Here is a 14687-nt window from a genome sequence, read left to right as displayed (position 1 = left end):
GAGAACTCAAACTCCTTGGAAGTAGCTTGAAAGTTTGATCATGCTTTTCTTCTTCCCCTCGTGATTGCTGAGTAGTGAGGTGGCATGTAGGGTAGGGTGCTGGAGCTATGACTCTCTTTGAGTGGCAGAAGGATAGTGACCTTTGTGTGTCTGACCCTGGGCTGCCACAGTGGATGAGGTGGCATGTACCCAGGCTGTGAAAGCTGCAGGAACAGCAGCGAGGATCTGGCAGAAGTAGATGCATAGAGTCCTTCATGTCCTTTCCCAGTGGGAACTTCAGCATTAGCAGCCTACACCCAGAAGCACTTATTGTGGTGTGCGAGCCTTTGCGCTCACCTTCTCCCCCCAGCACTGCCCAGTCCTGGGTAGCAAATTGGCTATAAAGTGACCTGCTTGCTCTTCGTCAAGAGTCAGTAATGAGTTACGTGTCTTTACCTCATTCTGATGTCTGTGTCCTATGTTTGTTCCACATTTCGCATACACTTTTATCATGTGTGAGATGTTTCATACCAAAATATGTGCGCCAAAGGCATTTGTGATGAAGTGTCTGCTCACTCTCTTTTGAGGAAAGTAGTAAAGTACTCAGGTAAGCACAGTACATGCTTCTCAATTAAGGGAGAGAGGGGCTTTTGTGTCTCCACAGAAGCAAAGTAATGCTTATTTTAATTAAGAAGAATTACTTGTTCTGTTGGCTGGATAAGAAGGAAGTTTGGGGATAAAGATTAAGTCTGTGTGGATCCCCAGAAGGACTTCAGACAGGGCATTGGCTAATGCTTTGAGAAGAGGTTCTCTTGTTCTTTTATATGTGCAAACAGATGTGTAGGCATGCTGCTAGGTGAAATACTAGGTGGCAGGAAAATCTGTGGGAAGTCTGTTTAAATAAGAGATTGGTTTTGTTTTGGTTTTCCTCAAGACCTTTTTTTTTCCCCACATGTCATTCTACAAACTTGTTGATGTGTTCTTAGTTTTTAGATCATGTGGAAGAAAATGAATTTTGTTTGTGTTGGCCCTAACCTTGAAATAACTCTTAATTAAGCCAGATTTACTGGAAAATGTGGTCTTTCTGAGCCAAAAAAGTTACCAGTCTGAGCTGAGTTAATTAGCTGGAGTCATAGGTTTTAGCATGTTTTCCAGGGTACCCAAAGCGAGGTAAAGGAGCACACAGCATAAATGTCATCCCTGCCACCCTGTTCTTGCTGATATCACAGGGGTCAGGAGATGCTCCTGTATACAGGCACCATGAAGACTCTACAGCAAGATACCAAGAGTACTTGAAACCTAAGGGCTCCCAGGGAGTTTCTCGTATCTTCCACTAGGCTACCAAAAGTGGATGCAAAAAATTAAAATTTAATATTGCATGCAGTATGCACAATTACAGCGTTTTTCCTCTGCTATGGATCTCCGCTATGGATTATGGATCTTAATTAATAAAAATGCTAGAAAGACCATTGCTGTCCTCTGATACAAGGCAGTCAACAGGAAGAAGAACTGTGGCGATATGTTTCTGTGCCTCATCCAAACGCACCCCCAAGGGAGTTCTCAAACTAGCATCCATTCTCTTGAAACAAGTAAGTCTGACTTTTCGTCCATAGCAAGGCATGGGGCTTTCTGAGTTGGAGCTCAGGAAAGTCTTCTAGGGAAATGTAAAGTCTTGATATAAAACCAGTGAAGAATACACCGTTTCTGAATATTCAGATGCAGCTCTTTATCTGCCTCCTCTTTCTGGAGTTTCTACTTCCTAGGATAGTGACTGCTTTGTTCCTACAGATACTGAGACACTAAGTAACCTGTGCTCAGCTTAACATCAAAGTGACCCTCCTCTAATTCTGCAGTATCTTCCCACTTACTGTTCTACCTCTGATTTTTTTGTTGTCTGTGAGCTTTAACAATAATTATTATTAACTAAACAGTAAGTTACTAAAATCTTAATTGTTTATTTTATTGGAGTAAATAGGGAAATGGAGCAGCATCTTCAGAAGGGCTCCAGCAATATAGAGAGCAATAAAACAGTGTTCTGTTTCTACCTAACAGGATACATTTAAGATCCAAACCCAGAGAGCCTTTCTGGATGTTTACCTCGCTGATGGCAGCAATGTTAGACTTGATATCCAGACATCGGACACTGCAGAAAGAATATTAGAGGTAACGGGATTATAGCATTGTGTTGAAATTTTCCATTTGTAAGAAGTGGGCGAAAATGAAGATAATTTCAGTCAGGAAAGGATAAAACTCCCTATTTGAAGGCATACAGGAATATCTTCTGTGGTTTTCAAGGGACTTATTGTACAAGGGGTGAGGGGGAGTGTTGCTGATCTTGCAGATGAGGGGTTTTGGTTCTTACATTTGCCCATGGTTTATCTCTTCTTAATGTTACATGCCTTCTGCTTCTATGGCATTTGGCTGTCAAGGTCAGGTGTCCTTCAATATGACAGAATCAGAAAACATATACTGTTCCTTATGGGGACACGTTCTTAATTAGCTCTCCCTTTGGTTTAGCATAGTGTGGGTGAAAGTGCTTGAACGTTGTAGTCAGAAATGATGGTCTAGTCTTGGCTTATGCCTTAGCTGGTGCACTGCTGTTAAAACTTACCGTGCAACTGAGATGTCTTGGTTTCCTGCATGGTTCTCCTTTACTTGTTTTATGTCCCCTGATGTTTGCTGTGAAACTGTGGAACTTGCTTTGCAGTATTGGCACAGTTCTGGCACTGTGGCTCTGGGATGGCCGTAACAGCTGGTGTAATACATGCAGTAAACAATCGCTAATTAAATTTTGAAACCAGTAGCAACCAAATGTTGTTTACACAACTGGCTGGTTTGCGTTTGAAACTTTTTCAGCTGGGGTTCCCTTCTTAAGCCGGGAGAGGAGGAGCAGCAGTGGCTGTGCATGTTTTGTGTATTGGCATGTGTGTATGCATGAGCAAGGCTGAAGCCTCTTCCTCAGTTGTTCCCATTTCCTAATCTTGACAGCAAAAACAAAGCATACACCTGCCAGATGGGTACTCTTCTTTGTCATGGGAATCTGAAATTTCCTCTCACCATACAGAACTGTGTACTGTATTTCTGTTGCACCTTTGCAATCTGAGTTTGTGGAGGTAGTTCTTAGCTGGCTGTGGGTACAAGTGAGCTGAACATGTGTTCACCCTCCTCCATCAAGCTGACCCGTGCTAGTCTGGCTGCAGAGCACACAGTATCTGTGCACAGTTACCATGAGGTGGATAACACAGGGTAGCCCCTTGATGGCTTTGTTCTGCTATGGGGTTTGCACAACCTGAGGCAATGCTGAGACCAGTTCTTCCAGAGGAAGGTAAGTGTCAGAGCTGGCCTTAGGCCCTGCAAAAGGAGACTTGTGGGGTGGGAGATGCTGATGGTAAAAGGTGTTGGGGGTGGCAGGGAGATAGGAATTTTGATTTGGGGAGAGGGAAGTAGGTGCTAATAGGGTGGAAGAAGTAAGGAGATGTTTTAGATAGGAGACTTGCATAAGTACCTTTTGTAAAGAAAGGATTTGCTAATATACTTTAAAAAATACTGATAATTTGGGCTTGACAAACTTGCTAGTTTTGCAGTGGGGTCAAGGTAATTTCCAAGCCAGACAGTGCTGTTGTATGTTGCTTTGTATATTGCATTTATAGATGTTTAATGTTTATGTGGCCCTTTAAAGAAACAATGACATTTGAAATGCTGCAGACACCATTTCTTCTCTTCTGACTTTAAAGATTGGATAGGACTTTTAGGAATTACTTAGCTTTCATCATCGTAAATGTGCTACCACAGTCACTGTTCTTTTGCAGTGGATGTAGATTTTGCAGCCGTCACTCCCTAACATCCTGGTGTTCAGGCAGCATATACCAGCTTGTGCTTTGATCCAGGAAATAAAATAAGTCAAAATCCTACTGAATCAGAGATGGGAAATGCCATCTGCCACGCTTAGTGTTATGCTTCTAAGGTGTAACATGTTGAAGTTCTGGCTAATTTCTTAAAGTAATTTGTGGGGATTTTTTAGCACAGAGGCAGACAGAATGAAAGATGGTGCTGCTAATATTCACTTGTTTGTCTTTTGTGTTTGGACTTCTGAAACTTTCTTCCATTATACCTGGTGTCTGAACTGAGTGTGAGGCAAGTGATTTTAATGCTCTGCTGCCCTCTCTGGTAACAGCCCTGATATTAACAAGTATAAGGAAAACCTCATTAATGTGTTCTTTAATTTTAACTTGGAACAATTCTTCCCAACCTATTTTTAGCTTGATGTCTACTTATTTTAGCATGCACAACAATGTGTCTGCTTTTTAAACCAGCTGATACAGCTGGAAAAAACCCTTCTGAACTGTGGAGATGAGTAAACTTACAATGCTGTCACTGTGATACAGAGCTGGAAGAGTTTTGGGATTGGCACCCTTTGGAAGAAGACTGAAAACCGGTACTTCCACCTTGTGCTTAGCAAAGAAAGTCCGGCTTCTCTGACCAAAGCATGACTCCTCTATCACGTTGCACAATCTGCCAGATGAGCTATGACAGGAGCGTTCTCAGGGGTGGAGAGTTTTCTTATGGTTGCCACACCACTTTCCTGAGTGAACTCAGGAGATTACAGTCATTTCAGAATTTAGGAATGCTCTGATGGAACTGTGCTCCTAGGTTATGTCTGCTTTAGCTCATGCTTTGATTTTTCAGAACCTAAAATAGAACAAGGCAATTCCCCCAATATGATTCAGCAGTTTCTGTGGTCACCTCTGCCTGATTTTTCCATCCCCACTATACTGTTGTGCAGCCGGTCCTGCAAATAATTTCTGCATTTTCTGTTAGCACTAATTCTGCCCTCTTTCAGAAAAGATGTAGAGGGGCCACAGCAAGCTAAAACAATCCAAATGTTTATCCAAATGGATAAGATTTTTCCTCCTTATGCACTGTCAATAACAAAAGCTGAACAAAGCTCAAGTCTGTTCTTGTCAGAAGCCTTCACACAGAACTGTAGAACCCTACAAGTAAGACTGGTGCTTTCAGTAAAGGGGCAGGACTTGTAGATAGTTCCTAGAAAAAGAAGAGGGTTCTATCAGCTTGGAAAATACACCAATTGTGTAAAAATACGTATTTTGTGATGCTTATGACCAATGTTGTTAGCTCAGAGCACACAGTGCTTACTGTACAACAGGATTTAGTAGTAAAGATCTGGAGTAACATGGCAGGTGCCTTGCATTAAAGCATACTTAAATGCATGGCAGAGTAGAAAACACTTTTCTATTTTATTATATTTTTATGTTCCTTTAAAACATGAAATTCCTCACAAACTCAATATGGGAATGGTTATATTTGCTTTTAAATGAGCAGTTAAATGGGACATAAGGGAAAATTAAGTTACATTAATAGGTATTGAACATTTATTCCTTATTCGTGCTAATGGATAGCTAAGCTTCTGACCTTCTTTGTTTTTAAAGGTTACATCATGCGAGATGGGGCTATCAAGAGAATTAATAAAATATTTTAGCTTATTTTTTTTCCAAGATCATGATGATGGAGCTCTCTCTGGTAAGTTTTACAAGGTGCTTAACTTAGCCCTCCGTTGGATTTTTTTGTTGTTGTTGTTGGCTGCAGTAACTGAGCCTAGAGTCTACAGAGCTTGTGTGAGCCTTCTCAGGATGAAAGACCCATCCCATCTGATTAAAGCCCCTCAAGCCCTCTCACCGCACAGCTTAGAAAGAGTGGTAGTGGGGAACAAAGTATGGCAATAGATAGTGTGGAGCAGGGGTGAGACTTTGACATGTACTATCGTGTCCCTTTCAGTTTACAAGACATGCAGCAAATTTACTGCATGGGAACTTCTGGGTAGGCATTTAATTAGATGGCCATACCTACATAAAACAGTCCTTAATTTACAGATCACATGCTGAGTTTAACAATGGGACAGGAAACTCTTTTGTTATATTTATCAACAATGTCTGTGGCTTACTTTCCTTTATATCATGACACGTTTCCTTTCTTAACTGATAGAAACTTAAGTTTAGCCATGATGGTACTGAGCAAGCTGTAAATCAGGGTTGTGAGTCTCTTTATGGTCATAAAATGTGAAGGGGCTTTTATGTCCTCATTGGTCTGCTGATGTCCTGTTTCCTAAGTGGGCAGGTGTGTGGATGAGGCTGGATCCAGGCCTGGGGCTGGGATATGCTCAGGCCACATCAGGGAAGAGAACACAATCTTTGCTGTTGAGTGGAGTAAAGCTCAGTATTGCAGCATCTCTCTGTGGCCTTGACAAGTCATCTAGCTTTTTTCAGTCTTCTCATTGGCATAAAGATGCTAATGTTTTTCTGAACCCTTCAAGATGAAGGTCCAGTAGTAAACTCAGGCTTATTCAGTGGGGTAGGAACTTTACTGTCTGTGTCTATTTTATTTATCGTTTCCCTGCTCCCTTCTCTCTGGCTGTGAAAGGTATCTCTAAGAAAACAGAATCCCTGGCTGTTACTATGTCTCAGATGTATCTAGATATAACACATTTTATATACTCTTTTAACTGCAGTTGGATTTTCTTTTGCCTTGTATTGTGGTATCATTAGATACACAGAAGAATAGAAAAGTTTTTCAACTGATTACATTTCTGTGCATCTCTGTTATTCCTCACAAATACATCAAGTCCAACCCATAGTCCACTGCCAAAAAAATGTTTAGATGCTCACATGCTTAAAATCACGTTTAAGTGTTCTGCTGAATTGTGGTATTGGCTTAGAAATAAATGTTTACAGGTTGTGGCCTTAGACATTATTTTTAAAAAGTGTGCAGTAAAGTAGTGACGTCTGAAGAGTGACTTGCTTTTCCTGCTGTGTGTTAGTTACAGTGTTCTTGTCTGGTGTTCTGTTCAAGGAAAACACCAGTCCTGGAAGCTTGCCTCTACATGTCCTTTAAATCCAGAAACATCTATACTGCTTAACTGTGTTTTGAGAGAAGGATATCCTATAAGACACAGTTTAAGGGAGTAGACTAGTATTATTCTGTAAGTAATAGAGCTATGTACGTTTAGATCTGGAGAAGCGAGGAAGGTAACTAACCTGTCACCTTACTTTAACCCAGCATTTATATTTAAGTTCTTTTCCTTCTCTAAAAGCACATTGGTAACCAGCACAAACTGATATATAAAAGTAGCTGGGCTATTTCACTAGATTTTACCAAATGTCTCTGTGGTTTTTTTCTTTTCCCAGTGGTGAAAAAAGTGGCAGACTTTGAACTTCCTTATGTGAGTCTTCAGAGCATGAAAGAATTGCACTGTAAGCTTGGGATCAGAAAGTGGTGAGCAAGACGCTTAAAGAAACTACCAAGATGCATGACAACTGCTATAAACAGAGAAATCCCTTGAATAACTTAGCTACAAAGTCTTCAAGCCTCAGCAGCTTGACTGTTTTTCTCAGAGGCAAATTTGTTATTGGAATTGACCAGTTTCTGTGGCCCTGTGTGTTTTACATTTTAACACTGTAGTATTACTGAAGTGTCCTCTACAGCAGCTAGCTATTTATTCCTTCTCTCCTTCAGAATCTATAGAGATATGCTTTGTGGCTGCTTGCCTCCTAATTTTTATATTGCATAATACAGTGACCACAAATGGAACATACCTGTAAACAATATAGAAGAGAACTTTGAGTTCTGAGTTGCAAGCTGCAACTCTGTTTGGGTAGAGATGGATTACTTGTAATCTAAAGTGCTCATTTCTGTATACTAATACAGAAAATACCTGAGGCCATAGCCTGAGCATTTCTTTTGCTAAGTGGCCTGGCTTAAGCAGCAGAGCACTCTTCCCCTTTTCATTTGCTCGTGCCTCAGGCTCCTCCTCAGTTTTGCTGGTAGAACTGTGTGCACAGACACGGTGAACTGGGCTGGCGAGCTAACCTGGTCTAAAAATAAGTTCCTGCCCGTTTAATTTTTTTTATTTGGTTTTGCTGGCCTATTTTTTGCCTGGGTCAGTTCCTCAGTCTTGTTTGCTGTGCAGCAAATAGTTGTGCTGACTTGTGTGTGAGGATAAACCCTGGAGACAGGGAGTCTGCTGCCAAAGTCCCTCTTGTCAAACAGTGCCCTGAGGGTGCAATTAGGCAGTATAGCTGAGCCAGTCTAATGGCTCACTGCTGTGGTTGTGGTCTGGTCTGCTTCTCCCTACAATGAAGCACTAAAAAGGGAGTAGATTTTGGCTGCCTCACAGTCCTTGCTCCAGCATTCATCTTACTGGGAGCAGGAGAGGAAGAACAGACCATGCCTTTTGGTGGCAGCAAGCAAGGTTGCTTGGATTGAAGCTACACAGAAACCTGTTGCTTGATGCTTGTAACTTGGCCGGTTTAAATCTACTGGGCTAGACCTTGACCTCTACAAAGCTTTCTCTGTTTCGCTATATATGCCGTTATAAACTAGAGAACCTTGCAGCCTAATGAAAGCACTGCTGCTGCAGTGACTTTCTGAGAAGATAGTTCTCCATCCAGCAGTGCTTCAAAGCACAGAGGTAGGAAATGGCAGTCCTTGGGTTATCCCTGTGCTGCAGGAGGTGTATCACCTGTGCTACGTGAGTAATACAGCCGTACCAGCTGTGGAGCCAGTGCTGCTCTGTTTGTACAGTCATGTAGACTTACCCAAGCTGCTTTTAAATAAAATGGCTCAAGATAGTTGTTGCAGCATGGACAACTGAATATTTAACTTGCTTTGTGGCTCTTGTGATCTGACCCTGCTGCAGTTCTACAGTAGTTGGTATTGCAGATAGCTGAGTCTTGTATGGCAGCACTGCAGCGTGACAGTGGGTGCTCTGAGAGTCTTGCCAACTTTTATGTAGACGAACCCCAAGTCAATTGAGAAAATGAGGGGGAGAGTTTTAGTTCTACATTGTAACTGTTATGTTTGGTAGCACCAAAATCAAAGTGGAGGCATTGTATAACCTGATTTTAGTTTCTGTTCTGCTACAAGGTATAAAGAATGAATATAGTACACGCCTCAAGGGCACAACTGGGTTTTGGTGGTGGTTGCTTTTGGTGTTGGGTTTGTTGGGTTTATTTTTTTGTGGGTTTTGGTTGGTTTTGTTTTTTTTTTTACCTGGTAAATAATGATATCTTTTTGGGCTGTGTTCCCATCATACTTAGCTGAAAAATCACAATGCCGAATTTAGAAGCATATCTTCATATTTTATTATGTTTTTCCCTTGGCATGGAAAAGGTATATGGATCCTTCCCTTGATACGCTGCTGATGGATTGTAGAACTTCACTGGATTTGCTATATATGCAGGTAAAACTGAAAGGTCTTTAGAATTTTAAAAGCTAACTTTCCCAAATTAATTTCATCTTCTATACAAATTCTTGAAAAGCTTGTAAGTGGTTCCGGTTTAACACTGCTTTGTTGTGATTTTTTTAAGTGCTGTGTATAGCTGTTGTTGAGCATGTTTTGGTTTGTGGGTGTTTTGTGGTGGCTTTGTGTGTGTGTGTGTGTGTGTGTGTGTGGGTTTGGTTTGGTTTTTTGTTGTTTTGGTTTTTTTTTTTCCCCCCCAAACTTGTGTACTGGAGATTCTAACTCATCTGTGTTTTGTGCGTGGGAAAATTATTGCTCAAAAAGGACATAATCAGGTGTCCATGCACTCTATTTTCAAGTGTTGTATGCATCTTTATCTCTCTATGTGTAGGCACTCTGCCATGATATGACAGCATTTGAATTCTGAACTGTAGGTGTGTTGAGTTGTACTAGCTTTGGAAACTAATTCAGGAGGAAAAAACGGTGTAGAGTGAACTTGTCCCAAAATCAAAGCCTTGTTCTTAAAAAAAAAAAAAAAAAAAGGCTCTTCCTGTGTATATGTTTCTGAGTGTTTGTGTGTGAAAGGAAATACACTTTTGCTGACTTCTCGCTATTTTTAAAAATTCTTTTAAGGCAATCCAGGAAGTTAAGAGGAATTGGGTTAAACCAACAGAAGGGCAGATGCAGGAACTTAAATTTCTACAAAAAAATGCAAACAAAGCAAAGGTAAAATGGTATTTTTTAAACAATGTAAATAGACCAAAGGAGTGGTTTTTGAAGCAATGATACTAGAGGCTGTGACTTTAAAAATAGAGTATGGTTTTGTGGAGTGGTTTGAGCTAGAGACCCAGGGTCTCCCATCTCCTGGCCAGACACTGAGCTGCCAAATAGGAAAGGAAGTTCCCATCTCTGCTAGAAATTTAAAATATCCCAACAGAATGACTTGGATCCCAAGGCCTAGCAGGAAGTTTTTGACTGTGAATCCTAGTCTTCTGTATTTGCTAAACTCAGGTGCAAAGGTTTGCCATCCAGTTTGGGATATCAGATGGAAATTCAGACAGCTGGGACTGCTGTTCTCAGTATTTTGTACAGGTTCTTACTGGTTAATTTTATCTCTTCCCATCATCATATCCAATTAAGCATCCAAAAGACCCAGCTCATCACATCCAGTGGGTTGAAAAAAAGAATAAACTTTCTAAGTCTAGATCGTGAGTGCTATTCTCTGAATCCAGTGCTGACATATTGTGGTGAATCTGTGTCCTCCCAGGACAAAGAGTATTAGGCATTGGAAAGATTCGCCCCTGACACACAGACACCCCCCCCACACACACCCCAAATCACTAGATTTCACTTGTCTTTATAGCAAATTGCTTTAGTTCCGTCTCTTTGGTGCAGTTCCTGGAGCTGATTCGAGAAATGCAGTTCTATGGATATGTACGGCTTGATCCTTGCGTTTGTGACTATCCAGAAGAAGGCTGCTCAGCTGACATCTATGTTGGCAATAATGAGATTAACTGCTGCATAAAACTGCCTAGTAAGCAAACCAAAGAGGTCAGCTTTAAAGTCAACAGGTTAAAAAGTTGGCAGGTTACTTTTCTTGTAAGTACTTCACTGATTTTTTTTTTATCTGAATTCACTTTCCCTTCATGAAAACTAAGGCTGTCGGGTCTGGGGGGAAGGCAGTGGTTTGCTTTAAATCCCTCCCATCTGCCCATATTCTCCTCCAAATCTATCCTGAAACATATTCCCTTGGCAGCTTTTACAGCAGTAAACCATCTAGCCTTACTCTGCTATGTTTTGTCCCTTCCCTGGCATTCCATGTCATACTTTACCTGCCCCTTTCCTGTTGGAGGTAGAGTTGGCAGAAAGTTTTCTGTGGGAGCAAAAGAACTACCTCAGCCAGCTTTATGCTTGTAAAGACTCCCCTGTCCTACCTCCCACTTGCTCCCTCCCCCAGGAGAAGGGTTCTGGTACAGATCTTCAGCTGCTTTGTTTATAATTCTGATTTAAGGCTGAACACCTCAACGCTGTTTTGAGCTGTTTCTTCTCTTCATTGGTTGTTGTGCCTTTTTTTTAATTTATTTTTCAGGGTGCTACAAAGGATGGTGAAGAAGACACTCTGGAGTTCAGATTTGAGTACAATGATTCAGGCACATGGCAGTGGATAATTTTGCACACAAAACAGGTTAATTCTTGGTCCTTTTAGGAAAGGATCAGTGTAAAATGTAATCTTACAGCCACAGGGAATCTTCAAAAGTGGTTAGTCCATCTCTACCAGAGTGCAGTGGCTATACTTTCAAGCAGGTTAGCCTAGGGACAGAATTATCTGGGGAAAAGCATTTGAGTTTCTAGTATAAGGAAAGTTTTTGTGGGTTTTGTTTTGTTGTGTTTTTTTTTCCACTGAAGAGAAATGTCTATCACTCAGCAGCAAGCCTGGGATGGAGTGTGGTGAGATGCCATTTATTTACTGGACTCAGTAGCAATAGGTATCCAAAGTCATTAATTGGTCAGACCCACCTAAGGTCAAGGACTCCCATTTTCCACAATAAATCTATTGTTCAAATATAAATATAAGCCGTATTAACACAGGAGGGTGAGTATATGTGACATCATAAATATTTTCTTATCTATAAATAATTCTTAAATAAGATTTTATAGGGTGCCATTCCTCCCACTCTTTTCAGGCAGCTCTTTAAAGAGAAAGGTATCCAGAAATTCAAGTCATCCTTCTGTGGTTATGCTGCCTGGCAAATTATCTAGGCTCTGCTGTATTAAAGACAGCACTGGTCTCAGTTTAGGTACAGAGCTTCTATAAAAAGTATAGAGCCTGTTATTCAAGTAAACTGCTTCTCTTGCCTCTGAGACCCATCCAGCAGCAGACAGGATTTTTCAAGTAAAATCAAAATGTTTAATTTCTCACACATGACTTCTCAATTCTGGGGTGATGATGCAGTTCACACAGCTATTTAGAAAGTGTTAATTCCCTGCCATGCTTAAGTCTTATGAGTACATGAGCCATAAGCAATAAGCTTTCTAGTTTCTTTGCTGTTAGAGAACAAAAAAACCTAGAATTACCTCAGTATTAATTCTCTGAAATCTATTAGGGTTGTGCTTGATGTAGTGACTTGTTGATTAGAAAACCTGTGTCCCACTTTCCCTCAGGAGTGTGAGGAAGAGCTGAAGGCCAGAAATGTGCTACTGTGTGGAAGAAACAAGGGTGTGGTTCAAGAGCCCACTGCAAAAAATGGAAAGACTGGATGATTTGCAACTTAGAGATGGCTCCCCCCTCCCTCACTGATCTTGTAGGATATTTTGTCTTTGATTCACCTCTCGGTGCTTGACACCCTACCTGAGATGCTTCCTTTTGGACAGTAGGCAGTAAGGTCCACCTCCAGGGCAGTTCAGACCTTAACTTGGGCTGCATCATCCTGTGGAGTTGTCTGTGCTCATCAGAGAGCATAAGGAAGTAGGAACAACTCCACTCCTCTCTGAGGTGCCTCTGCTAGATACCAAATGTGTGGGATGAACATGTACTGCTCACTTATATTAGCTGTGCAAGATGTGACTGTGAGCTGGTCTACAAACAGTTATGGCCATCTTGTGTAACCACAAGGGCTTTTTCAGAAGTGCTGAGTGCCTGTGAACTCCACCTTGCTTCGTTTGTCAAAGAGATTTTGATGCTGATAGTGCCATGATTGATTAACTTTACTTAGCCTTTGGTGTAATTTGTCAGCCTTTAAGGTAGGAGCCCCACACAACTAGAGAGAATAACTTGCCTCACAAAACCAGTCACAAAAATTCTTATTCTCTGCTCTGAGCACTGCCATGAGGGTTAGTCATGCTGAGGCTGGGCTTTAAGCGCTGCAGCCAGTTTGGTGCACTGTAAGGATGTTAAGCACAGAGTAAAATTAACTGAATTATGGAAGTAATAGTTCAGTAGTTAGGGACTGTAATTTTCTGGTGGAGGAGGAATGGAAGAGTCAAGTACATCTTTTAATAGATGAAATCAGAATGTTCTCTGGTTTATCCTCTTTAGGCCTTTTTGCTCAGTAGCTGCTTGAAGAAAATTATATTGGAACAGATGATGAAGGCAGCCAAAGAAGGCCAAGAAATGGTGAGCATGTGTGTATGTTGACATCTGAATTTGTATTTAAAAGAAATAAGCCTGCTTCTCTAACATTCTTTCAAATGTGCCGAGAGGAGTCCCACTGAGGAAAAGGATCTTGTGCCTTTCAACGTTTAAGTACAGAATTAATTGAATAAAAAGTATATCTTTGCTTAGTTTTACTGAAGTAATATTCTGGCTGTTAAAGAAGGTTTATCATCACAGTTTTCATAATCTGTTTTGCATTCTCTCTCCTTGACTTTAATTTTTGCTGCATATTATAAAGGATATCTATGGCATAATTTTTGAATGTTCTGCACTACCCTGTTGTATCCATTTCTGGCTTTCACTTTTTCACCACTTCACTTGCTTGCTCCATCTGCTGCAATGTTAGGCCAATTTGAGATCTGACATTCACACTGAGAAGCTTTTTGGTTTTAAATAGAAGTGTTAATAAAATAAAAATCTGATTTGTAGTGGAAATACTTCTGCTGTCTTTTGTGTAGGCCTTTAAGGATGAAAATATGTTTAGATACTTGTTATTTTTAACAATAATTTCCAGCATTAATAATTCCTTTGTTTAACCTTGTGACATCTAAAGACTTTGAGTCTCTGCTAACTGAAAACTCTGAAGAGAAAAAAGGAAAGGAACGTGTGTGATCTTCCTAGCCCATGCTGATTACAGTGAGCAATGAGGCAGTGAACAGGCATGTTATTTCATAGCTTTAAACTATAAGCAATTCAGAAGAAAAGACCAATTTTAATTTCAGAGAAGATTTGATCTCTTTCATTCAAAGTTTATTTGTAATGGAAGTACAGTAAACCTTTAATTATGAAGATGAGCATTCATTACTTAACTGTTCACCTGTTGATAGTACTCTGGTAGCTTGGACTAAAACAGAATTGTGAAGAAAAGGCTAGATATGCCAGTTAGTATCTTACACTGATTCTGGTAGGTTTAACTGAATGCTGATTTGCTCAGTGTATTTAAGAGTACTCGAGAGAGCATTCAAACTTATTTTAAGTTTAAAATTTTCAATCTTTTTAGGAGATCAAGATGCCTGAATCCATGAAAAATAGTAAGAAATCCAGCATCCAACAAAAGCAGGTTAGTGAATGAGAGAGTGTCTCCAAAATGTAAATACAGTGTGTCTTGCTTGTTTAGCCCAACCTCTGTTTTTCTGATTAGGGAGTCTCCTAATAAATTTAATGGAAACTTCTTTGGGTAGGAAAAGGAGCTAAACTTGAATTTTGGAACGAAGAAGAGGGCAAGAAATGTGCCTGAATAAAAAAAATTATTTTAGTTTCATGAGTTTAATGACAAATTGCTTCATTTTATTTGCTTTTTGC

The 14687-nt window shown here is 40.5% G+C and overlaps 1 protein-coding gene across 2 annotated transcripts in view; it reads left to right on the top strand.

Moving 5' to 3' along the window:
• SNX31 (sorting nexin 31) overlaps window positions 1-14687 on the top strand; it is a 33080-nt gene that overhangs the window by 15055 nt on the left and 3338 nt on the right. For both annotated transcript variants that reach the window (XM_075085506.1, XM_075085507.1), the window contains 9 exons: window positions 2032-2142; window positions 5427-5517; window positions 7179-7266; window positions 9163-9232; window positions 9866-9958; window positions 10628-10831; window positions 11322-11417; window positions 13269-13346; window positions 14386-14445. In XM_075085506.1, the coding sequence (XP_074941607.1) occupies window positions 2032-2142; window positions 5427-5517; window positions 7179-7266; window positions 9163-9232; window positions 9866-9958; window positions 10628-10831; window positions 11322-11417; window positions 13269-13346; window positions 14386-14445 (891 nt within the window). The remainder of the gene's footprint in view (window positions 1-2031; window positions 2143-5426; window positions 5518-7178; window positions 7267-9162; window positions 9233-9865; window positions 9959-10627; window positions 10832-11321; window positions 11418-13268; window positions 13347-14385; window positions 14446-14687) is intronic.

The sequence above is a fragment of the Phalacrocorax aristotelis genome, chromosome 2 (assembly GCF_949628215.1).
Source record: "Phalacrocorax aristotelis chromosome 2, bGulAri2.1, whole genome shotgun sequence".
Lineage (NCBI taxonomy): Eukaryota > Metazoa > Chordata > Aves > Suliformes > Phalacrocoracidae > Phalacrocorax > Phalacrocorax aristotelis.
Note: the sequence above shows the minus strand (reverse complement) of the source record. Positions and strands in the feature narration are given on the sequence as shown.